The sequence below is a fragment of the Vanellus vanellus genome, assembly GCF_965231255.1.
Source record: "Vanellus vanellus genome assembly, chromosome: 25".
Classification (NCBI taxonomy): Eukaryota; Metazoa; Chordata; class Aves; order Charadriiformes; family Charadriidae; genus Vanellus; species Vanellus vanellus.
In genome coordinates, this window is record NC_138930.1 from 4,750,319 (window position 1) to 4,774,684 (window position 24,366).

The 24,366-nt window shown below is 58.0% G+C and overlaps 2 protein-coding genes across 2 annotated transcripts in view; one reads left to right on the forward strand and one right to left on the reverse strand.

Annotated features, from left to right (window-relative positions):
- Positions 1-18,695, forward strand: part of JSRP1 (junctional sarcoplasmic reticulum protein 1) — a 33,742-nt gene extending 15,047 nt beyond the window's left edge. The window contains exons 4-9 of the mRNA XM_082495545.1: positions 15,520-15,566; positions 16,434-16,554; positions 16,670-16,822; positions 16,905-16,967; positions 17,113-17,258; positions 17,409-18,695. Coding sequence (XP_082351671.1) covers positions 15,520-15,566; positions 16,434-16,554; positions 16,670-16,822; positions 16,905-16,967; positions 17,113-17,258; positions 17,409-17,897 — 1,019 coding nt within the window. The 3' untranslated portion in view covers positions 17,898-18,695. The remainder of the gene's footprint in view (positions 1-15,519; positions 15,567-16,433; positions 16,555-16,669; positions 16,823-16,904; positions 16,968-17,112; positions 17,259-17,408) is intronic.
- Positions 18,696-19,813: 1,118 nt separating this feature from the next.
- AMH (anti-Mullerian hormone) lies at positions 19,814-24,366 on the reverse strand (the record flags this gene model as incomplete). Its single annotated transcript, XM_082495559.1, has 5 exons — positions 19,814-20,729; positions 20,894-21,095; positions 21,263-21,386; positions 22,533-22,711; positions 23,763-24,366. The coding sequence occupies 5 exons, from the start codon at positions 24,364-24,366 to the stop codon at positions 19,814-19,816; spliced, it is 2,025 nt and encodes a 674-aa protein (XP_082351685.1).

Below are 24,366 nucleotides of genomic sequence, written 5' to 3' on the forward strand. Positions count from 1 at the left end.
TACCGAGAATCCCTTTTTGGGCACACATTGCATCCCGCCATGGGCATGGTTACACCGAGAGGCATGCACAGGGCAAGAAAGTCAGAGCCCCAGGGAAACTGGAGAAACGTTCCCCGGCAGCGGGTGGGGTGCAGGGGGGTGGTACTGGTGTAAGTCCAAAGTAATTCTATCAGTTTCGCTGGAGTTAGACCAGAAGTTACGTCCATGTCACTGACATGGCAGCCTTGATGGTTTGACATCTAGGGTTAGAAGCCTGAAGGACATGTGTAATTTAAGCCAACGGGGAGTTTCGTGGCTGTATAAGATCAGTGACCTTCATGCCAGGAGGCAGAAAGCAGGGCGGTAGCGAAAAGAGCAGCCGGAGCAGAGCATAGGTTAGATCCTCCCGTCCGGTGATGCCCAGGACTTTATTCACTGTTGGCTTCCTACACCTCCGCCTTCGTCTCATTTAGTTTGTAAATCACCCTCCCTTTGCGCAGCCGTTGTATCCCGAATTGGCAAAAGTTACACGACTTTACAGCTTAAGCCGTTTTCTGGCCTGTTTACGTCCCGTAAATTAAGTCAATGATGAGCTTGGCATAGGATCTGGAAGTTTTTCACAGCAGGATCAGTTTCACTCCTTTAATTAAACATTACAGGTTCCTCATGAATCATACTTCATGCTGTTAAACTTTTATGAAAAGCCTTAACATAGTAATTTATGGGAAATCTGTTTTGATGTGCAGATCTGGGCCCCGCTTCTAACCTTGGACACAATTGCAAAGCTCCTGTAAATCATCTGATTTTGCTGGATTTGCCTCTGCAACTGCAAATCAGCGAGCGCAGCCAGATTGAGCAGGCGTGCAGCGCCGCGGCTGGCCGACCGACTCGCTGAACTTGGACTCTCGAGTCTAATAGCATGGACCCATCCTCCAGGTGGGTTTTTAAACCCTTTTCCGAAGTATTCCTTCACTTGGTTCCTACTGCATCCCCTGGCGATGAGATCCACGACTCCTTTACGTGTCTGTGCAGAAGACCTTTGCTGGTTTTCAACCTGTCGCTTGTTAATTGCATCTGGGACCCCAGTTTTCATGCTTTGTGAGTTGGAGGGTAACTTGTCCCTCTGTGGAGCTCTCGGGTTTTTGTCAGCCAAGCTGACATTTTTCTCTCTTCGGTCTTTCCTCGTGTGGAAGCTCAGCTGTCTGAACCATCTGCTCCCGCACCCGGCCCTTTTTCTCACTTATCTGTGTCTTTTCAGAGGTGACCGGCGCCACTGGCAGCGGTCGAGACGTGAGCGCACAGGGGGTTTCTGCAAACACAGGATGGGCTTTTCTAGCGTCATCTCTGCACCACTCGCAGCCATTCCTCAGGACGCCTTTTTGTCATAAGCTCTGAGCTGACATTTGCACAGTTACATCCACAGTGACTAGAAAATCTCTGAGCAGCGTTAGCTCATTTGCAGCCCGTTAGTGCAGATGGGTTATTGCCCAGATCATGCTGTCTGGCACCCCACCCCTCTTTCTAATAACTGTAGAAAGCACTGACCAGCAATAGGAAAACTGGAAGGAGGGATAAATGTCCCCAGATGGATGTTTTTTCCTGTTTGAGTGAAAGAAGATGTTGGTCCGCACGTCTGTGCACGGGCAGGCAGGCAGAGCTCTGCCATGCAGCACCCATGCGGGCAGCAAGGCTGTCCCTGCCCACCCGCTCTCCTGCCTGCACCCATGCAGAGCACCCTGCTTGTCCCCACCATGGGATAAAGGACAGAAATCGGTAGGAAAGCTCCTCCAGTTCCTCTGGGTACAGCAGAAGTTGTCCCATGTGATAGCTTGAGCCACACTAAATTTTGGCTGCTGTCCTGGTGTCTTGTCCCCCGCATCGGCATGATGCTGCGGTCCAGGGACAAGTCAAGTCACAGTCAAGCTGGGGTGGGATGGTTTCAGGCAGCTCACTGCTCTCATCGGGCATGAGGTGCAACGGGACGTGCTCTCAGAGGGGTGTCTGAAAATTGTTTGGAAAAAAAAACCCAAACCCAGAACTCTTTGCAATGTTAGCTTATGTGAAACATCTGCTCAGCAGAGGCGACCACATGTCCAATCGCGACGTGGGTGTCAGATTATTTCCACCCCTTTTCCACACCAAGATTTTTTGCCCGTTATTCCCACTGCTCTGCCTACTTAGTCCTATTTATAGAGCGCCTTTCACTGGAGTCTGTAGGCTTTTAACCTTTATTCTTGGAAAATTATTCACTTCTTGGACCTGCCATGGAGCAATTACTCACCAACGCTCCTCCCCAGCCTTGACTTTAAAAGAAATTCCCACGAGGCAGCCCAGAGCTTCGAACCTCCCTGTGGCCAAACCCCGGTTCTGCCTTGTGCCGCGACCTGTCTCGGCTTGTCCCGCAGTTCTCAGCCTGGCTCTGTTGTTCATTCACCTGCAGAAGTGGTTTGCTGCCTTTGATGCTTCTCCGATGAGATCATTCACCTCCGAGTACAGGAGCAAAACACTCCAAATGGGATTCTGGCACGGGCTGATTGGTTTCTCCAAGCTTCTTCCTCATTCTCTTGCTCCTCACCTGCTGGGCCACCGCACCTTCTGTCTCTGGTCCTGGTCATTGTAGGACAGAAGAGCCCAGTGGTGATCATGGATCAATTTGGGGATGGTTGGTGCCCCAGCTGGTGAGAGCTTCTGTGGGCATGAAAGGGGGGTGTTGCCTCTCCCCCCGCTCACTGCATTTCTATAGCACCCTCCTTGCATTATGTAAGGTTGGAAATAATCAGTGTTAATTAGCTGGTAGAGGTGTATGTCACTAAGTGGCTTTCAGGTGGTATGTGGGATCCATCCGCCCCTGCACATGGCTGATGGGGACGGAGGGGGCTCTTCCACCCCACATCTCTGGAGGGGCAGAGGCGGTTGAAGGGGAGGTGTCTCGCGCTCTTCTCACTTTAGCTGTTAAAATCCCCAGATGTCTAGAATATGAAATCAGCTGCATCGCTGCAGAGACCTGAGGCCAGCTTGGAGATCGTCCTCTGCTGTGCCGGTGAGACCTGGCTGCTTCTTGAGATGCAGAGGTCTGAGCCTGGCCAACGCGGCGTTTGGAGACTGGGGGCTGCTGGTGCCTGAGACTCCCGCAGCATTTCCTATGGAAAGAAAACCCTCGTGGTTTTGAATGGCTAATTTGGGGCCTAACTTGGGGCTTGAGGAGGAAATTCTTTCAGGCTGTTGTTTGCATTTCACTGGAACAAAAAAAAAAAAAAAAAAAAAACAGCAAAAGGACTCAGCTGGCTTTGCTTTCATACCTCCCAGCGTGAAGCAGGCTGGGCACATGTGGGGCGAGGAGGAGGGAGGGGAACTGGTGAAACTATGGGTAGTCGTGTTTAAACATTTGTCTTGGAGCTGTGTTGCAAGCGTGCATCCCTTTAATGGGCTTCACTCCTGCCCCTGAGACACCACTCGAGGGCAGCCGCGCTTCAAAGTCGAATGCCTGCCCCAGAGCTGGGAAAGGACAAGGCAACTCCTGCCCAGTGCCCTGCCAAAACCCCCCTTCCAGCTGCTGTGCCTGTGTTTCCTTCCGAGGATGGAGCATACACCTGGATCCAGGTCCCTGGTCCTTCAGTTGGGATGTACAACCAAAGTCACAAAATCTTCAGCGGTCACTCGAGGAGTCTCTAGGCAAGAGATGCGAGGGTACAGCGGGGGGACAGAGCCTGGCTGGCCGGGGTGCTGAGCATCTTGCAGTCGGGAGAAGGCTGTGGAGCAGCTCATCTCCTGCTCTTCTGCCCACTCATGCACCAGTGTTGCCATTTTTTAATAATTCCATCATCACTTTAAATAGCTGTTACTACCAGAGCCTGCAGGCTCCTGCCTCAAGTCCTCGCTGGCTGCGCACACAAGCAAACGCCGGCACGCTGCCGTCTCCCGTGCGTGTCTCTGCATCTACCTGCCCCATCCCCGGGCGCATTTCATTACTTTGTGCCTTTTTGCCAAGAAATACCAGACTGGTGTCGTAGACGATCATGGGAACAAATTCAGTCTGTGCCGAACTCTGCTGTTGTGATCCAAGGCGTGATCATGGAGAGCTACATCCTGCCCGGAAATATGGCATGGGCTGCTGAAACCGGAGTGAGAATGAGGTGGTTTGGTTTCTTCAGGAGGGAAGTTTCTTCTGCCCTGGTGAGGCCACATCTGGAGTATTGTGTCCAGTTCGGGGCTCCCCGAGTCAAGAAGGACAGGGAACTGCTGGAGAGGGTCCAGCAAAGGGCTACAGAGATGATGAGGGGACTGGAGCATCTTTCTTACGAGGAAAGGCTGAGGGACTCGGGGCTTTTTAGTCTGGAGAAGACTGAGGGGGGATCTTATCAATGCTTATCAATACTTCAAGGGAGGGTGCCGGGGGAATGGGAACAGTCCTTTTTCAGTGGTGCTCAGTGACAGGACAAGAGGGAACGAGCACAAACTTGACCATAGGAAGTTCCATCTCAACCCGAGGAGGGACTTCTCTCCTGTGCGGGCGGCAGAGCACTGGCACAGCTGCCCAGAGAGGGGGGGAGTTTCCCACTCTGGAGCCATTCCAAACCCGCCTGGAGGTGTCCTGTGCCACTGCTGGAGGTGCCCCTGCTCTGGCAGGGGGTGGGACTGACGTTTGTTTTCTTCTGGTGATGGCAGGGAGCTGTGAACAAGCGTCAGTCCTAAAGATGCGCCTTTGTGATGCCAAAGAGCCACTGCTCCCTAATTTCCTCGTAAATCTAGCATAACCCCATGGATTCGGAGAAGCTGCCTTGGGTTTACAACAGCAACGCGTTCCTCCTGACCTGCAACCCAATGTCTTGACTGAAGCGTTTGCAATTCAGCAAAGCCTTTGCCGGCTGCGGGTATTAACGGTGACCCGTGAGCATAAACCACAGCGGCATCTCTCCTCTTAGTGCCGCACGGATGGGCCCTGCGCAAGCTCCCAGCCACGGGTGCCGAAAGCGGAGCGATCCTCCTGGAAGGCTTTTGTGTTTGTGCTACGGGGTGGAGGGGAAATTTAATTGCTTGGCTGCTGACCATCAGCTCCAGCCAAAAGCACGCTGGCTCCGGCGTGGCAGAGCAGGGTGCTGGCTTCACGGGCTCCGGCAGCCTGGTGGTGTAGGGTCAGCAGAAGCCGGGTTTATGGCAAGGGGGATGCTCTGTTCTCTGTCCGTCTCTCCGTCTGCCCGTCCTTCGCTTCAGCCAGCCGCAGCCGCGGGTTTCTTGTAGTTTGGTCACAGCTGTGGGGAGTCTCAAGCTGTATTTTAACTACAAATCTTGTTGCATGCTGTTTGAGCAGGACGTAGTTTCGGAACAAATGACCAGCAGTGACAGTTTGGGAAAGGACTAGGAAACATTAAAGATCATGGGCTTTGATGGCTTCTAATTTAGCCCAGGAGGATGAGAGCCGAGAGCTCTACAGTTCCTACAGAGCTTCAAGCAGGGCAGACGCAAACGGTTATTTATTTGCCTCGTTGCAGTAGAATTGCCTGCGCTGGACAAAACCTTGTCTGCAGGATGACGCTAAGGATGGTGGGCGAAAAGGAGAGAAAGCTGAATAATTAAGAATGTGGCTTTGGAAAAGGGAGTTTGCTGCTATTTTAAGGCTTAAATTATTTGTTTCTTGCTTGTTACTATTACATAAGAGATTTCATTTGGCATCGCTTTATGCAAGTAGGGAGAGGGAAAGCTGGAGCAGAAGGGAACTTCACTCAAAACCCTTGTCCCCCGGTCCCAGTCTTTTCTGTGCTGCTTATAAATTAACAGTGTAGTTTGGAGACCAGCTAAAATTTTGGAGAAGAAAAGTCATCATCAAAGTTTCCAAACCTCAGAAAGGAAACAAAATGCATCTGTGAGGACCCCAGCAAGTGCCTTACAGGGGCAGGCAGCACCGGAGCAGACAGTCCTGGCCTTGTCAAGGGAGAATTTTATTAAGAAAGCAGAACCCAAACCTCTCCAGCCTTCCTTTACTGTCAAAAAGAAACCGAGAAACACATGGTGTGAGGCAGGGAAGAGAGAACAGACAAGCCTGGTGTGTATGAAACTTTTGCCATTGGTTTCTGAAGTCTGCTGAATTTTAACTTGGGAATTCCTTGTCTGATAAGAGAGAGAGAAATGGGGAACTCAGCAGTGAGGCATTGGGAAACTGGGAAACCCCAGCTGAGGATCTGGTGGGGATTAGGAAATTCCTGCTAGTTTTGTTGTTGCTGCAGTACTTTCTGCTGTACTTTGTGGGAGACACTGTACTTTTGTGACCTTCCTAACCCTAAAGACCTGAAGCCAGCCTGGCTGGACCATCTTCTCCTCCTGCTGTGTCGCACAGCCGGTACGAGGGTGCTGGAGCCAAGGCTCCTCACTGCCATCCCGCAGTCCAGCAGCTCCCGGTGCAGCTGCCGAGGGCTGCGAGCATCACCCCATGATGGCAGAGGGATGAAAAAGCATTTCTCTAGACATGGGCTGATTGCTTTTGAAATGGCTCTTCGGTCCCCCTGGGGCATCACAGTGTTGTTAATGGTGTCAGGGCAACCTGGAGCCCTGGGAAAGGTGCTAAAAGTGGCAGGACCTGGTCTCCGGTGGGGTGCCAGCGTCCCAAAGAGGCCAGCTGCTGCGAGGAGCGGGAGAACAGCCCCGAGCCCCGCGCATGGGGCAGCTCCGGTAGCAGAGCCCTCTCGCTCCCGATGCCCTGTGCTGTTTGCAGGGCGCCTGCTCAGAGCAGAGGGAAGCGGCTCCTTCGCTTGGTGGGATTTGGAAAGGGAGGAAAGGGTTGGCATCTGCAGCCCCCTCTGTGCTAGCACGGGGGGACTGAACCTCTCCGGATAAAGGCACTAATGAACCAGTGATGAACCTGCAGGAAAGTCAAAACAGAGAAGATTTGTGACCATTGGGATATTCCCAGGCTGTTCCAGCACTCCTTACCCAAAGCTTTGCTTTCCCCTTAATCTCCTTTTGCCTCAGTTTCCCCTGACATGGCTGTTTCAGACTGATAGAGCAACAGCCCCCAGCAGTGGCCCTTCAAGGGACAAACATCGCGGCCGCTTTCGCCGGTCCCAAATGGCACTTCCAAGGACAGTGCATTTGAAATGTCATGTTCAAACACAGTCGCGTGCTTGTATTCTCCTCGGAGGTACGAACAGCTGTAAATCTTCAAAGAGAATAATGATTAGCCCTAAGTGGCGCTGGGCTGTGAGAAAACGGATCATGGAACAATTACTGAAAGCAGCTGAGACTAAAAGTAGCGTTTAATGGGATCCGGCATCTTCTGTTCCTGCTGACCTGAATGCTGCTCCTTCTGCCAGGCAAAGGGAGCGAAAACCTCCGAGATTTGTAAGTCGGAGTATTTAGGTCACACGTGGATTAGAGTGTGATCAGACTGGCTTTAATGTAGAGCTACTCTGAATACCTATAGATCATATAGCACACTGAGGCATCAGTGCTTCCAACAGCTTTTAGCAAGGTGATGGGGTGAGCCCGGTGAAAGGCTCTCCCCCTCCAGCGGCACCACGGTGCTTTGTACCGGCTGCCGGCGGCACAGTGGGTTATGGGTGTTACTCAGCCGTGTGTGATCCCAGCTGCTGCGCTGAGAGCGGTGGGGCCGGGAGCACGGCATCCCTGCGCCACGCTCATCCCTGCTCAGACACAGATGTCACAGTGCGGGAGGAGGCGCAGGGCAGAAGGGGCTTCCCACACTCTCTCTGTCACCTCTTCTGCTCTTCACAGGGACCTAACAAGCTCATTTCATTTAAGAGCACATCTGCACAGCTCTCGACTGGTTACAGATGTGTTGTGTTCAATGTGGTATTTTCTGCCCCTGCCAGCCTGATCTCTTGTCATGGTGCTGAGTGGCACCGGCCAGCTCTGCAGGGACCAGGACCTGAAGGCAGGAGCACGGCTGCTCCTTGTCCTGCTCAGCTCTGCCAAGCTGAGGCTTGTCCCCAGCATCATTCCTCCATCACCATTGGGAATGATGGTGGGACAGCCCAGACCCTGAACACGATCAGGACACTGCTGCCAGGTGGGTCTGTGTGTCCGACACGACACTGCTCTGTCCCTCGATGGCCGGCTGGCCGGCTCTTGCTCGGGGCTGGAAAGCCAGAGGTGACATGGGAGAGTGTTTCTCTGACATGTGATCACCTTTGCCATCCTCGGCTGGACGAATGTGCCTACAGGTGGTTAAACCGGTTAAGGTCTGCAACATCATGCTGCTGAAGACCCCATGGTGGTGTGTCCTCCCGGCCTGGTCCATAGGCAGGATGTCCCCTTGCCTTTAAACAAAGACCCATAGTGTTTCTGGCGTGCCGTCCCACCAGGCTCACCCACGGATAAAAGCTCAAGGTAAGAGGAAGAAGAAGGTCCTCAAAGATGCTGCAAGCTGTGATTCCTTAGACCAGAGGCTGGCCTGAGACGGTGCCTTTCCTGCAGAAGTCCCATCTTCTCCCTCTTCAGTTCCACACCGTGTCAAACCCATGCCCCGGGAAAGGAGGCAAAAGATAACCCTCAGCTGTGTTTTTCTGGCTAACCAAATCACTGAAGCTGCGGGGAAGGGCGCAGGTCTGAGTTCTTGCAACAGTTCTCCACTATCAGATGCTTTCCGTTAGCTGAACAGAGCAGGGCTGTCACCTGCGAGCAGCCAGCCAGGGCATTGCTCCGGGGCAGCAGAGCCCATCCAGATACCACCTGCGGGTATCGGCCTGTGCAGAGGATGCTCCGTCTCTCTTGCTGGCTCCCTCCGACATGGGCAGTGCTACCCGTGCCCACCGCAATGCCTGGTGGAGTGAAGACACAGGAACATCCAGCTTCCAAAAATGCTCCAGGCTTTCAATTAGCTGCACCTCCGCAAGGATATTGCTCAGCTCAAAGTATCTAAAATCTCCCGTGATGATAGATTGTAATTTGACAGGAGAAGCACAGCTGGCAGAGAGAAGACGTCTCTCATTTCCTGTAACTTCCCGAGCACTTCTTAATAACGCCAGCGCTCGTAAAGGTCTGTGGTTCTTGCAATCACGCAGAGAAATAATCTCCTCGGCTGACGCTGATGTGTTGCTACCTCGGGGTAAGGAGGCAGCAGCTGTGTTTCAGCGCACAGACATTGCACAACCACTGAGGATGGGAAGAGCTGATGTATGCTGGATCCAACTGAAAGAGGAATTGTGGGTCAGCAGAATATTGTTGTCAGCGCTGGAATGTGGCCAAGTTGCTATGGGGACACTTGTGCCTTTAGGTTTTTGATCGTGCAAGGAATCAGGATGGTCTTTTGCCTGATTTCCCCGAGAACTCGTGTTTCTGTGATCCTCTCTTCCAGCCGCCAGCCTCGCTCCCCCCTCAGATCACATCTCAGCTCAGTGGCAACCTCCAACCACATCTAAGAGAAGGGTGGAGGGCTCCGAGACATGAAGCACCTACAACAAGCCCGTGCAATGCCTGGCCTGAGCGCCACGTGCATCTCCGGCAGGTATTTGTTTGGTGCCGGCAGCTGCCAGGCAGCATGTTATGGCTCAGCCGGCAGCGGAGGGGACACTCACCTGTGTAGCACCGGATTAGCTGGCACCCACTGCCACCTGCAGCTGTGCAAAGGGACGATGCCGGCATGGAGGTGACGGGGCTCTTGCTGGAGCAGGGACCGACCTACGGAGCTGTGCTTTGCCCTGGGCAAACATCCAAATACCCATCTTTAAAATCAGGTCAAGAGCCCAATGCTTCTTACGTGAGGGGTTGGAGGATGAATGCTTCAAGGGCTGGAAGGGTGTTTTCGGTTCCCAAGCTTTGGGAACTCAGGCAGGTGGGTCTGATGGAGCCAGGGATGAAATCTGGGGGAAAGACCTGCCACCAGCCCAGTGAGCCGGCGGGTTGGGGCCAAGAGCCAGGACAGAAGGAAACTCATCTGCACAACCAGCTCGAGCATCTGCCTCCCCTTGTCCCTGTGGCAGGAGGAGACGGAGTCGAGCTGAGGCTGCCATAGCAGTAGGGGCTCTGGGGAGAAGGGGGAATTGCACAGAGGAAAGGAAAATTCATCCCCAGAACTAACCTGTGCCGAAAATAATCAGTGACTAATTTTATGTCTTTATGATTGCCTTTTAACTGCAAGTTATTAAAGACGGGGAGAAAGAAGATTATGTCCTGGTGGGAGGATAAATGAGCGTTGCCATAGAAGCGAGGGGATGCTGCAGCACAGCTTAGTCCGTCTGGACCACAAACCATGAAGCCGCCACAGAAGCTTGAGGGTGGCCGGCGCACTGCGGACAGAGATGCGCCCCTGTGAATCCAAGGCGAGCTGACAGCCTGTGAAGTCAGAGGAGACAGATTTGTGTTATCAAGGCGAAGCCAGAGAGGCAATATTTAGCCTGGAACACGGAGCGCAGCCTGTGTGCAAGCCAGGCTCCCGTCCATCACGCTGCTTGATTGCCCTCCCGAGCTTTTCCACCCACAGCCTTCTCTCCGCCTGGTCTCACAGCCGGATCGTGTTTCCCCCTCTCTGAGCTAACCCCATCATAGAGACAATTTTATTAGTCTCAGGGCAAGGCAGAAGCCGAGATTTGAGGGGGGTTTCAAGGGATTAGGAAAGAATTTGCCTCTGGGAATGTCTTTCCTCCACCTGCCTGGGATAAATTGTCCGATGGAGATGGAGGCTTTGCAGCTCGGCAGGGAATTGCTCAGAGCTAAACACGTGGAGGCAAAAACGCTCCTGGTCCCTCCCGCTGCAGGAACTGGATGTTGAAAAGTCCTGCAAAGAGGATGAGGAGAGCTCTCTGTCCCGTGGCCTCATGCAGGGACCAAGTGGGAAGATGTTTTGCCTGAGCTCTGTGCATGCAAACATTGCCCGTTCAACCCCCAGGTTCTTTCCTGGGAGGACCAGCTCGCCCCTGGGAGGCAGGAGCAAGCTTACGAACCTGCAAGCACCATGGGAAACACTATTCACTGGGAGAAGAAGGGATTTTTATTTGGCCTGGTTATGATTTTCTGCTTTCGATTTGCTATAAAGCAAACATGCGTTGCCATTTAACAGCCCTGACCTTACTGGAGCAGGAACAAAACTGAGAAAATCACCCTTGGCATGTGTGCCCGTAGCCCTGGCACACCGTGGGGGACTGTGTTTACAGCTCCATCCCTTTCTCCATCTGCGTTCAGCTTCTGTGGCCTGTTCTTTATACCGCAGCAGGGTTCACGGCGTGCTCGGTCCTGTCTCTGCCAAAGAGGGGAAATCCCTGCCCTGGAAAGCAGACGACTGCTCCTGCGTTCATTTGGTGCATGGTCCTAAAGCAGGACCATGACCCAGTGTCACCGGGTGTCTGGAGCCATGGAAAAAGGCTAAGTCTCCTCCAGGATGCCAGTGCCCAGTTTATCATAGAATCATACAATGGTTTAAGTTGGAAAGGACCTTGAAGATCATCTAGTTCCAACCCCTCTGCCCTGGGCAGGGACACCTCCCCCCAGCCCAGGTTGCTCCAAGCCCCGTCCAACCCAGCCTTGAACACCTCCAGGGATGGGGCAGCCACAGCTTCTCGGGGCACCCTGCGCCAGGGGCTCACCGCCCTCACAGCCAAGAAGTTCTTCCTGTTATCCAATCTAAATCTGCCATCTTCCAATTTGAAGCCATTCCCCCTCGTCCTATCACATGCTGCGGTAAAAAGTCCTTCCCCAGCTCTCCTGGAGCCCCTTTAGGTACTGGGAAGCTGCAATAAGGTCTCCCCGCAGCCTTCTCTTCTTCAGGCTGAACCCCCCCAACTCTCCCAGCCTGTCCTCCCAGCAGAGGGGCTTCAGCCCTCACAGCATCTTTGTGGCCCTCCTCTGGACCCGCTCCAACAGGTCCATGTCCTTCACGTGTTGGAGGCTCCAGAGCTGGAGGCAGCACTCCAGGTGGGGTCTCCCCAGAGTGGAGCAGAGGGGCAAAATCCCCCCCCTCGCCCTGCTGGCCACACTTCTGCTGATGCAGCCCAGGATACAGTTGGCCGCCTGGGCTGCCATCGCACATTGCTGGCTCCTCCTTTAGATCTCACAATCAAAGACCTTTCACACCTGTGCTAAAGAAAAATGTCAATAATGCAGACATAAAACCTCACAGTTTCGGTTGGTTTTTTTTTTAAACCTGAAGCCTTTCAGCAGTGGGTCTCCATAAGAGAGGTCCTCAAAGCAGGACACCTCCAAGATGTGCTGGGCTGGTACCAGCCACGTCTGCACCACATCCCCTGGGACAGGCGCTTCTGCTGGAGGCTGTACCTGCCCGTACTGAGCTGGGGGCTCTGTGTAACCTTGCACAGGCAGGGCCAGAGCCTGATGGTCCTTTTCAGCTCCCCAGATGAGAGATGCTTCGTGTCCTCGCTACCTCCTGTGAGCAGGAAGCTGCAGTGAGGGCCACATTCCTCCCTGCCTCCCCAAGAGGTGCCTGTGGCTGCAGCAGGGCTTCTGGGGACCTGGCTGCAGGAACAGGTACCATGGGGAAATCGGAGGGCTCGGAGAGCAAAGGACTTGCTCTAAGCACTGGCAAAAAGGCGATTTTCACTGGGGTTGGTCCCAGGGGGGTCGCTCCTCCTCTCTCCTGCAGCACCTTCTCAACCATACCTGATCTGATCTGCCTCTCTGCATCCCCGGCACCCGTGTCCATCCCACAGCTGGCTCAGAGACCCCGAGTTAGGGAGCAAACAGCCCCTTCTCCCCTCTTGGTGCTTGCCGGGGGGGCTCACAGAGGCACATACCACATCCCAGGCGCCCTTGAGAGCCGCATCCCCCTGCGCCCACCCTGCTAGCGGCAGCTCCTGCTTTCAATGCCTGGGGCTAAACTGCCTTTTCTGGGGCTGAAGCACGGGTGCTCCGGCTCCCGGTGATTGGGTGCTATTTTGCTCCGGCACAGTTCGGCAGCTGTTGCTGTATATTACCCCGAAGAGCAGGAGCCAGCCCGGGGGGCTGGAGGCAAGGCGGCGGTGGTGGTCGAGCCCCAGGTATGACTTTCTGTGGCTTTTAACCCTTTCAGCTGGATGTGGGGCAGCCCGTGGGCACAGCCCGCAAGGTAGCGCTCAGCCCACTGCCAGCCGGCGGCAGATCGAGGGCCATGGGGCCCGTCCCGGCTCTGCCATGCGAACGCATGCAGGGAGAGCAGGGCAGGCGAGGGGACTATTTTTGGAAGTTTCTTTGATGTGAGTCAGCGGTAGAGGCAACCTCGGGTGCTCGTGCGGGAAAAGTCCCAGCTACAGCAGAGTGGAGCCGATTATTCATTGAGTGTCTGTAGTTTTGTGCATTTAAGAGAAGATCTGGCATGCGGAGTGTGCATCCGAGGGAGTGGGAGCATGGGCAGCACCGGGGAGGGGTGGACCTGGCGAGCAGTTGTGTGGGAGGGCTCCTGAGCAGGCGTTAGTGTGAGCTGAGGGCTGGAGCTGAGCTCTGGGGTTGTAGGTGACCAGCCCTGCCATGGGCAAGTCATCCCTGGCATCGGTGGTCATCCCTGCCGTGCTTGGCCTGGGCAGCGGCCCTTTGCTTGGTACATCGGTGCTGGAGCTGGTCCGATAGGAACCAGCCCCGGGAAATGTGGTCCTTCGGGTGACATGACCCATGCTGGTTGGGGATGAGGATCCTGCACAGGCTGTAGAGCCTTGACATGCATCTCCCTCCCACCGGAGCACAGACCCTATCTCCTGTCTGGAGGGGAACAGACCGGTCAGCTCTGGGACCGAGTTAACGCCCGTGGGGTGCTCAGTGCAGGGGGAGGATGGCCGCCTGCCCGGCCGCCGTGCGGCTGTCACGGAGCCCTGCAGCCGTTGCGGCAAAACCTGGAAACGTGCCCGGGGGCTGGAGGCGATTTGGGCTCCTCCGTCTGGGTGAAGCCCAAGGGATGGAGGCGTGGGAACAGCCTGGCACTCCGTGACTGAGCTCAGCCAGGGACCTGGGACCGCAGCGAGGATGTGGCAGGACAGCCGTGTGCCGCGGGGCACTGCTGCCCACTGACCGCCCGGCGTTTGTTTTATCCCTCTCGGTTTAGTGAGAGTCCCTCGAAGTGACATGGCAGCAGGTCCCCGTGAGGTGTTGGAGAAAGACTTGGGATGCCCCGAGGCCACCGACGAGCTGCCCGGGCAGGTGGGGAGCGCTCAGAGGCGGCCGAGGAAGGACGGGAGAAAAGGTACCTTGTCCTCACCGTGAGCTGGTGGCCAGGAGGTGCCATCCGTGGCCATGCCAGTGCTGCTGCCACGATGTTCGAAGCCCTTCAGGAATGGGCTCAGCCCCACAGAGATGGTTTTTTGCAGTGCTGTGAAATCACAGGGTGACCTTGGACATCGAGGGGCACCCGCACGGCACTGACCCCACGGGGACGTTAGCAATGGCCAGGGCAAAGAGGAAGGGAGGCTCGTGCCCTCCTCCATCTTCCTTTGCTCAAAAGCAGTGTGAATAGCTGTGTAGCTCAAAAAGATGACAGGCATTTGGGGAAAAATCTCTTTAAGGAAAATTTCTGCATCTTTGTGGTTTCTTTGGGGCTGGGAACCCCCCCTAGCCAACACGAGGGTCCTGGGGCAGCTCCTTCGCTTCCCAGCAGAGAAAGGACCAGACTCACCATCACTAAAACAAAACCAAAGACCATTTTTTTATTTCTTCTTAAAAGCAAAGACCTTTCAGGCCGCGTTTCTCCAGCCAAAAGGTTTCCTCTTATTTGTTTTGCTTCCAATATCGTGTCTTAGATTTCGTCGTGGGAACTGGTATTTTTTCTCAGCGTTCTTTCTTCAACTAGCGGGAAAATAAACTAAATCTTGCTCAAAGGAGGCAAAAATTCTGGTGGGGGCTTGCAAGGATGTGGCATCCAGATCCCAGTGGAGCAAGGGCTGCACTCAGAGGTGCCAAGAGGGCTGAGGCCGCTTGGCGTTGGGATGTGTCGGTGCATCTTCACCCCTGTAGCTCACCCCGGAGCCAGAGGCAGAGAAACCCCCGGAGAGCCCGAAGACCCCAGCACGCTCCCCAGCCCCTCGTTGCGTCGAACCACTGCAAAGCCCTAGGGACCCTCCGGTTTTCTTTCCCACTTCACATCTGGGAAGAGCCCTCAGAGTTGTCCCTGGGCTTTGCAATCCTCTTGGGTGCCTTGAGGTCTTCTTTGAGGTCTTCTTTTAGTTCTGGTTGCTCCACGGGACCTGGAGCTTGTCCTACTGTGTAAGCTACAACCTTAGCTGCCTCCAGCCACATGTTTTCAGGGTGCCCGTGCGCACCGTGGGCTGTTGGTCCCCCCATGCACCTTGGCACGGAGGTCACTGTCCCCCTTGGCTGCAGCTCCCCGGAGATATCCAAAACAGTGATGTTTTGGGGCTCAGCAGCCACAGACCTGCACGGTGCTGCTCTTACACCCCGACCTTGCCAGCTGCAGCCACGATGGCCAGAGGGCTTTTTGCCCATCTTCTGAAACCTCTCTCCAGGGGTGACCTGGCTGCACTAACGGGGGAAACGTGGCCATGATGTCCCTGCTCTGTGGGCTGGCGGGTGGCAGCGAGAAGACCACACGCCCCCAGCCCCTGGTGATTCCCACCTAATTCGCCGCCCAATGATCTGTGCTGTGCTTGTCTTTAACAGATGCTGATGCGCCGGTGAGCAGCGACGGGGAGAGCGGTAGAGCCCATGTGAGTGCGCAGCATCCCGGGACCAGGGGGGCTGAGCGGGGGCTGTCCTGCAGCAGCATTCAGCCCAGGAGGGCTCTGCAGGGTGTTGCAGTGTGTCCGTCCCGGGGGAGCCGAAGGCTGCGTCCTTCAGCTGTCGCCGTCACTGACCTGTGCCAGTGGGCAGCTCTCCCTCATGGCACCAATCCGGTGCCGCTGACACAAACCGGCAGACAGCCCGGCCACCAAATCCTCCATCCCCGGCAGCACCGAGCCCAAACCCCAGCATGTCATTCACTCCCTCTCCTCCCAGCACAGTGACCCCCCCAGCGAGTGTGCCCTGGATCCAACCCGCTGCCCTCGGTGGATGTGTGCAACCATGCTCATCTGGGCTGGGGGCGAATCCAGCCCTGGAGGGCTACTCTGGGGTGGGCTTGCTCAAGCGCAGCCCGGGGGTCAGCAGCCGCACCTCGGTGCCTGCTCTGCAGCATGGAGCCAGCTAGTGGCTAAATCCATCTTAGCAGAGAAAAAAAAACAAACACCCCAATGTGTTTTTAAGGCTGTCGATGCAAATACACGCACCGGGGTTAGGTGCTCGAGGAGCGGTGACGAGCCTGGTTTGCACCGCTCGGGGCCAGCGGCAGCATCGGCTCAGCCCCGGGGGACCTGGGGAGCGTGAGCACGGGCTGCAGAGCACAGGGACCCCTTCCGTGGCTGCGCTGAGCACCCCTTGTTCTGGGAGGGGGCACAGACCATGCCCCCCATCCCTCCCGGCCACACTGCTTGCTGTCCCCATGGGGCTATGCCATGCTCTCACACCCCCGGCCGTGCTCGCGCCCCTCCCCGCAGGGGCTAGAGGAGGCGAGGACCCGGCTTGGCGTCTCTGAGCAGGATCCGGACGAGCCTGAGCTGAGCATGCCAGAGCCAGCGCCGCTCGGCGTGGATAAGAAAGCGGCAGAGAAGAAGCGGGTGGAGAAGGTGGGAGCCAAAGGCAGCGCTACTGGACCTCCAGGTATGTGTGCAGGAAAGCCCTTCTCTGCCCCAACATGGCCAGCCTGGCCAGCACGGAGCCTTTTGCCGCTTCCCAGCTCGCCCAGTAACGCTGTTTTCTCTGGGGGGTCCCCCAGTCCCCAAGAGCCTCCCCGTGCAGAGGAAGGTGGAGCCCCCCAGCCTGGACCCTGCGGAGGAACCGCTCCTCTGGGAAGGGCTCACCCTCAACAAGTGCATCCTGGTGGCCTCCGTCGTCGCCCTGCTCAGCGTCACCTTCCAGGTGCTCCAAGGTGAGCTAGGAGCCAGACAGGTGGGGACGGGGTGGCCAGACCCTGCTGCCACCTCCTGCCTCCTCTTCCTCCTCTCTTCCAGCGCCATGCACCAGGGAGGGAATCAGCCGCGGCAGACAGGACCCTCCACCACCTCCCCTTCACGGTGGGTTCGGATGCCCTGGGCTGCCCCAAGCCCCCAGATACAGCCATGTCCCAGGGTGGGGTGGTCCTGGGACCCCATGTCTGGGACATCACAGCTGAACAGCTTTGTCCCCTGCTGACAGTGGCCTGTCCCTCTCCCCTGCCAGAGGTGGTGAGTGCCAAGGAGGAGGAGGTCCAAGAAGTGGTGACTGCGCAGCCTCCCCAGCCGGAGAGCAGCGTGCTCGAGGACGATGGTGGTGACAATGATGATGACGATGATGGTGATGATGACGATGAGGCTGACAGCAACCTGGTACGGGTGCAGGGTGGGGGAAGAAGCAGCATCCTCAGGGCACCACCCAAGGAGGGGGGGAGCATCTCATCCCCTGAGAGCCACATGGAGAGGGGTCCCAGTCCCTTGGGCTGCATCACCTGTACCTGCTGCTTTCTGTCCCCTCCTTAGGCAGAGCCGTGGATTTTCAAGAAGTGGTTTGGCCGCTCGGCACCAGAGGATGGGGACAAAGAGCCTGTGGATGTCCCCGAGGTGCCGCCAGCTGTGACAGAGGTGAAGAAGAGCCGGGAGAAAAAGCCGGAGAAGAAGGAGGAGAAGGCCCGGGAGGGCCGTGCTTCTCAGGTGGAGCGGAGCAGCCGGAGGGAGGCGCGAGCCAAGGACAGGACACCGGGGGACAAGCCCGGCAGAGCCCCCAGGGCCCCCCGGGAGCCGGAGCAGCAGACCCAGAAGAAGCGGGGCCGGGAAGGGAAGGAGAGCCGGCGGGAGCGGGATGAGCCCAGGAAGGAGGGGTGGAAGGGCCGTCCAGGCAGGACCGACGGTGGCAGGGAGAGCCCAAAGCGGGACTGGCGGCAGCAGAAGGGCAGGAAGCTGTGGGAGCCGGCGGCCACCCCAGGGAAGGATGGCACCGCCAGGCCCAGGGAGGGCAAGAGGCGCGACTGAGGCTGGGGTGACCGAGGGGCTCGGTGATGCTGAATCCAGGGGGGTCCAACCCCACCACCGCCCCCAGCAGGGGCACCCTGCCGCTCCCCACCTGCTCTCCAGAGACATCCCCGGGCCGGCAGCGTGGGCAGCGCAGGCAGTGTTCCAGGATCTCCAAGCAGTGGCAGAGCAGCCCGTGAGCCTCCCCGGGGACTTTGGGCCCCCCTGGATTAGACGCACAAAGGCAACCCGAAAGGACCGGGGGAAGGAGCGTCTCTACATCTGGGCTTCACGCTATTTCTCCATCCCCACCCAAACTCTCTCTTGCAGTTCATTTTCACTCGTGGTCCCCGAGGCATTGGGGCGGCGCAGTGGGCACAGGGATCCCAGTGAACAGAGTTTGTCTCCAGACTGCGTAGCTCATCGATTCAGTTAATGGTTTTATTCAAAGCAAATCGAGAGAGAAATGTATTCGGGGTTAACGAATACGGCTGCAGCCGTCCTCAGAGGGATGTCGGGGGAATGACCATCCCGACCTTGCCTGGCACGTACCGTCGCTGCAGGGTGGTGCGAAGCTTGCTGGTAATAAAACAGGGCTGGAGAGCCCATCACCCGGGGATCCCTTCGGGCTTTGCCTTCAGAGTCGCCTTTAAGAACGAAACACAAGTGCAATATCACGCAGCGCTGTAGCAACTACAGGAAACGTTCACAGCCCCAGCCCACGGCAGGTTTAAGTATTTGCTAGATCAATAGAGGTTAAAATAAACTATTTTCATTTTTAATAAGGTATTAAATTGAATGTTTTAAAAAAAAAAAAAGAAACAAAGAAAAGATCTTGTCGCTGGTTATGTTTGTGTGTTTTCTGTGCCCCCCCCCATCCCCAGCACACAGGGGCTCAGGGTGAACCTGAGTCCCCGTGTGGGCTACAGGATGGGGCCAGTGTGTGCCAGCCTCCGGCTGTGCCCCCTCCAGTCCCATGGGGACACTGCAAAGCCCAAAAACTGCTCCCAGCACCCGGGGAGGCTGCAGCCGGGACAAGCCCAGGAGCTGCTTTAGAGGGGGTGGGACCTTGCGGCAGCCCCGGTGGGTCTCACTGAGGGAAGCTGATCCGGGGGCAGCCGGGCGCTGTGCCGACGCCGGCGGGGACGCGGAGCAGGTGCTTTGGCAGCGGTTTGCAGCCGCTCCTATTAATGGCGTGAGCAGCCCGGGAGGTGTAACGGGATCGCTCCCCTCTCTCAGCCCTCCCTCCCCTCGTCCCCTGGCTCTGGCAGCGCCCGGGAGCGGGGTCAGTGCGGGGCGATGCAGACGTGACCCAACAGGGAGCCCCGAGCCACTGCCAGCGGCTCTCCATGGCCCCTGGCTCACACAGGCCGGATCCCCGGGTCAAGGCACAAATGGAGCTGGTCCCCGCGGGGGAGTTTTGGCTCTTGTTCTGCTTTCGCAGGTGGAGCTGTGTGGCCGACAGGGGCTCAGTGATGGCCCATGGGCTGGGAAACGGCTGGAGGATGCTACGAGGTGGGGGAGGCTTAGAGAAAGCAACAACTGCCCTGCCCGGCCACTACAGGAGCTGAAGGCAAGGGATAGATGAGCATGATTCTGGCCGGATCTGCCAAGGCTTGCCCTCCTGCGATGGCCCCGCAGTGCCTGTATCCAGCCCAAACCCCACCGTGGGGTCAGAGCCACACTGCAGCACGGCCCCGCGGGCACCTCGGGCATCCCCGGCATGGGGAGCGGGGAAACGCCAGGCTGCAGAGCAGCCCCCAGGGACCGGCACGGCTACAGAACCCAGAACCAGAGCGACACTAATGAGCCAAACCGTGGGGAAAGGACATGCAGGGAGCTCCCGTCTCAGCAAGAAGCACCAGCTCCCGAGCTACGAGGGCAAAATAGGGAGGGGAGAGCGGGGCGAGGGTGATCAGGGAGGTGTGTGGGCACCTCTATCGACAGCCACACTCCTCTGCCACCATGTTGGGGAACTTGCGGACCTCCAGCCCCTCCGTGGAGAGGCTGATGATGAGCTGGTCCGAGTAGCGGACGGGGACGCAGCAAGGAGCCCGCTGGAGGGGCGAGCCCCGCTCCTGCATGCCCAGCAGCAGCACCGTATGCGAGTAGTAGCTGGGGACGCGGGTGGAGAGGGGCAGCTTGCAGGGACCCTCGCAGTTGTTGGCTGCGTAGACGGTGGGCATGACGATGAACTTGCGGTCATGCAGGTCGATGGTCAGCTCCTGCAGGCGGCAGTGGGCCTGGTGCCGCGCGCTGCGGTTCTGCCGCAGCACCTTCCTCCTCTCCTGCCAACGCGCCCGCACCGTCTGCAATGCCTTCAGCAGCAGCAGCGTGTGCAGCTTCCCGGAGCCGGGCGGCCGCTCGCCGGCTTGACCCTCAGCCGGCCCCGGCGGGTAGTAGCAGAAGCTCAGGAGATGCTGGAAAAGCCCTGTGTTGGCTTGGAAAGCTGGGATGTCCCTCAGCTCCTGGATCACCGCCTGCAGCTTGCCCATCAGCAGCTGCAGCACGGTCCCCTCCAGCTGCCAGTCCCCCAAGTGCTGCTCCAACACGGCTCCGCTGTCCTGGGGGAAAAGCAGCACCGAGGGCTCCTCCGAACGCACCAGCCGCTCCAGCGCCGCCTCCTCCGACAGGTTGAGCAGCTGATGAGGGAGGGTCTCCATCACCTGGAAGTCCAGCCAGTGGTGGGAGCTGGGCTGGGTGGGCGGCTCGCTGGAGTTGCTCAGGACCTGGCGGATGAACTGGGTCAGGATGCCCAGGAACTGGCTGCTGCTGCCTGGTGCTGGGGACGAAGTGTTGGCTTGGCTTGGGGCGGTGGGGGACAGCAGCTCCTCGGTCCTGGCCTGGGGTGGGCTGTGAGGAGAACACAAGGAGGGTCACGGGGTCCCCTGGTAACCTGGGGGTCCCTGCCCCACATCGTCCCACTGCCGTCCCACGGCAGAAGGGCTGTGGCTGCTCCTTTCTCCCCTCGCTCCCAGTCCCTGTGTTTTTCCAAGGCTGCGGTGAGGGCCACGGACCTGAGCTGCGGGTACGGAGCCGTGTCCACCACCCCGTTGGCAGAGAGGTAGGAAGAAGGGGCCAAAGCCACCTCTTCATCCTCCTCCTCCTCCTCCCACCGTGACTTGGCCAGCAGGAGCAGCACGGGGGTCATCCTGGTGAAACACTTGTCATCAGAGCCGAAAAGGAGCTGCTGGGTCTCCGTGGGGGACAAGGGGGCACCTGGTGGGGAGAGGAGCGGTGAGGATGGTGGTCCAGGATTGGGATCCCACACGTCCCCACAGCCCCTCGTTACAAAGAGGCTTGAGAAGATCCCAAATGCCCAAGTGAGGACACAGAGGGCAGGGACACCAGTGTCCCCCACCGCCATGGGCTTCCCGTGTCCCTACCTCCCTCCCCGCCGGCCCTGATGGCCAGCGAAGCCTCGAAGCTGAGCTGCTCACTGGTGCGGGTGACGGATGCTACGGTGGCTCCCAGGACCAGGTACCGGGTGTCCCTGGTGAGGCAGAGGCTCTGCACAGAGGCAAAAGATGCACCGAGGCCGTGGGTGAAGCATCGCAGCAGGGGGTACCCAAACGAGGCCCCCCCCCGCCCCCCCCGTGGTCCCCACTGGTCACCCAGTCTGCGGTGGCCCAGTGAGCAGTAAAACGGGACGGTCGGGACCACCGCGAGCAGAGCAGGCAGGGGGCTTCGGCACCCAGCCCCAGAGCTGCTCTGGGAGCCGTGGGGTGCAGGGGGACCCCCGGGGGGGACAGACAGCCCCGAGCGGCCCCGGACCCGCTTCTCCCGGGTGCTGCCCCCGGGAACACTGGGGAATCCCGGGGCGGGGAGGGGGGGGCGGAGCCGGGACCCCCGGAACGGGCTTTGTACCCCGCGCCGTCCCTCTGTCCCTGCCGGGAGTTGGGGACAGGGTAACAGCACCATCTTCAGGCACGGCTCGGCCCCGGCGGGAGGGTGCGACAGGGCAGGGATGCTGGGAGGGGATGGGAAAGGGACTGGGAGGGATGGGAAAGGGATTGGGATTGGGACTGGGATGGGAAAGGAATTGGGATTGGGACTGGGATGGGAAAGGGATTGGGAGGGGATGGCAAAGGACTGGGAGGGATGGGAAAGGGATTGGGAAGGAATGGCAAAGGGACTGGGAGGGAATGGCAAAGGGACTGGGAGGGATGGGAAAGGGACTGGAAGGGATGGGAAAGGGACTGGAAGGGATGGGAAAGGGATTGGGATTGGGACTGGGATGGGAAAGGAATTGGGAGGGAATGGCAAAGGGACTGGGAGGGGATGGGAAGGAGGCTGGGAGGGGATGGGAAAGGGACTGGAAGGGATGGGAAAGGGACTGGAAGGGATGGGAAAGGGATTGAGATTGGGACTGGGATGGGAAAGGGATTGGGAGAGGATAGCAAAGGGACTAGAGGGGATGGCAAAGGACTGGGAGGGATGGGAAAGGGATTGGGACTGGGAAGGATGGGAAAGGGATTGGGATTGGGACTGGGATGGGAAAGGGATTGGGAGGGGATGGCAAAGGGACTGGGAGGGGATGGGAAGGAGGCTGGGAGGGGATGGCAAAGGGACTGGGAGGGAATGGGTACTGGGTCCAGCAGAGCCGAGACACCCCCCTCCCACCTTCCCTGCACCCCCCAGGCCGTGGCCACCCACCTGCTCCCGCGCCAGCCCTGTGCCGGTGGCCAGCAGCTCCTCCCGGCGCCCGGCGCGCGGCCCCTCTCGCCTGCCCGGGTAGAAGAGCAGCAAAGCCAACCGCAGCTCTCCCAGCGACCGGCCCACCTCCGCCTGGAAAACCAGCTTGAACCACAGCCTGGCCTGGGCTTCCCACTTCACTGGAAAGGAGAAAACAGAGGGGATGAATCGTCCCTCCGACAGCCGCGGGGATCCTGCGGGGTGATGGGTGTGGAAGGGGGTTCGGGGCCGAGCGCCGGTCGCAGGCGCTGGAGAGAGCAGCCAGGCCGGGAGCCGGCAGGGTGGAGGGACCTGGCAAATGTCCTTTCTGATTGCAGAGAGGGGGTCAGCAGGGCAAACCCTGCGAGCCGGGGGCTGCCTCGCTCCCTGAGCGGCTCTGGCCAATTTTTACAGGCAATTGCCCATGGAAATCCCTTCCCCCATGGCAGCTCTGCCGGTGACTCCGGGACTTCGTGGCCATTGCGTGGCAGGCAGCAGCACCGCCTGTTCCCCCGCTGCCTGGCACTGGTGAGTTCAGCCGAAAATCTAAAATCTGGGAGAGGAGGAAGAGATTTCGAGAGAGGAGCAACCATGACCCTCTTGCTGCGCAGGATTAAACCCAAGGGCCCAGCCAGGGTGCCCTCCCTCCAGCACAGCACTTACTGCTGAGCCGGGACAGAGGGATGTGCGTTTACTGGGTTTGGCATCAGGCTGAAGCTGCACCAGAAGCCCGGCACCCAGCGCCCCTCGGCAGCACCGAGCCCGAGACATCGGCGCGTGCCGCAGCCGACCGCGAGCTGCCAGGGCTCACGCCACAGCAGGACCAGCCAGGTCCACTCGTCCAACCCCTCTCCTCTCTTTTCCCAGTCAGAGCTGGGACAGGGATCCAAACCCACGTCGTGAAGGCAAAAAGCGAGAAACGCGTAATCTCGAAAGCAGAGCAGGCACCACCGAGACTGCGGCAGCGGGGCACCCGTCACAGGCAGGGACAAGGCACCCCTGTTGCACACAAGCTGTCATCGCTACTAAAGCTTCTTAAAAATGCACCCGGAAGGACATTTTGCTGCACCACTTGTCTCATTTTGAAAGGAACCCAACCCCGCAAATTTAATTCTGTGTTTAAATCTCTGATTTAAGGCCAGAAAACAGCATCGGCCTCCCCGAGCCCTGTGCTCGCCCCGCTCGGCCTCGGCACGGGGGTTTCGCACCAACCTTCCTCCAGATGCAGCACAAGGAAGCGGTCCTGCCCCGGCTCCACCACGTGCGCGTGGATGTGCTTCAGGGGATGGAGAGCAGCTCCCGCCTCCCCGGCCGGGCAGATCCCGAAGGTCTCGAGATAGCTTTCGTCCCAGCTGGTGCGTTGTCTCAACAGCTTGATGAAGGTGCTTTCATAGTGGGTGAGAACACCCACAACTTCCAGGTGCCTCGGGGTCAGCCCGTCCTGCTCCATTCGCACCCTGCACACTGGCCCTTCCAGCCCCCCCAGCGGCCACGGGTGCAGGCGGGAGCCGGCCCAGCCGATTTCCCCCTCCTCAGCCATCCCCTGGAGGCATCTTGCTCCTGGGTCAGGCTTAGAAAAGAGGCGAATCGCAGCAGTCGTCCTTGATCTTGCCGCCGAGCTGGGTCTCACTCTTTCCTGTAAACTTGCGTTGTCTCTCTTTCTCTCCTCTGCTTCAAGTCCCGGCTCCTCCGGCAGGTTCAGCTCCAGCCGGTGAGTTGGGGAAATCTTTTCCCCCGCGCTCCCCTTTCTCGGAAGCGCTGCGGAGGGGAGCAGCAGCACCAGGCACGGCAAAAGCACCCAAAGAACGGCTGTCAT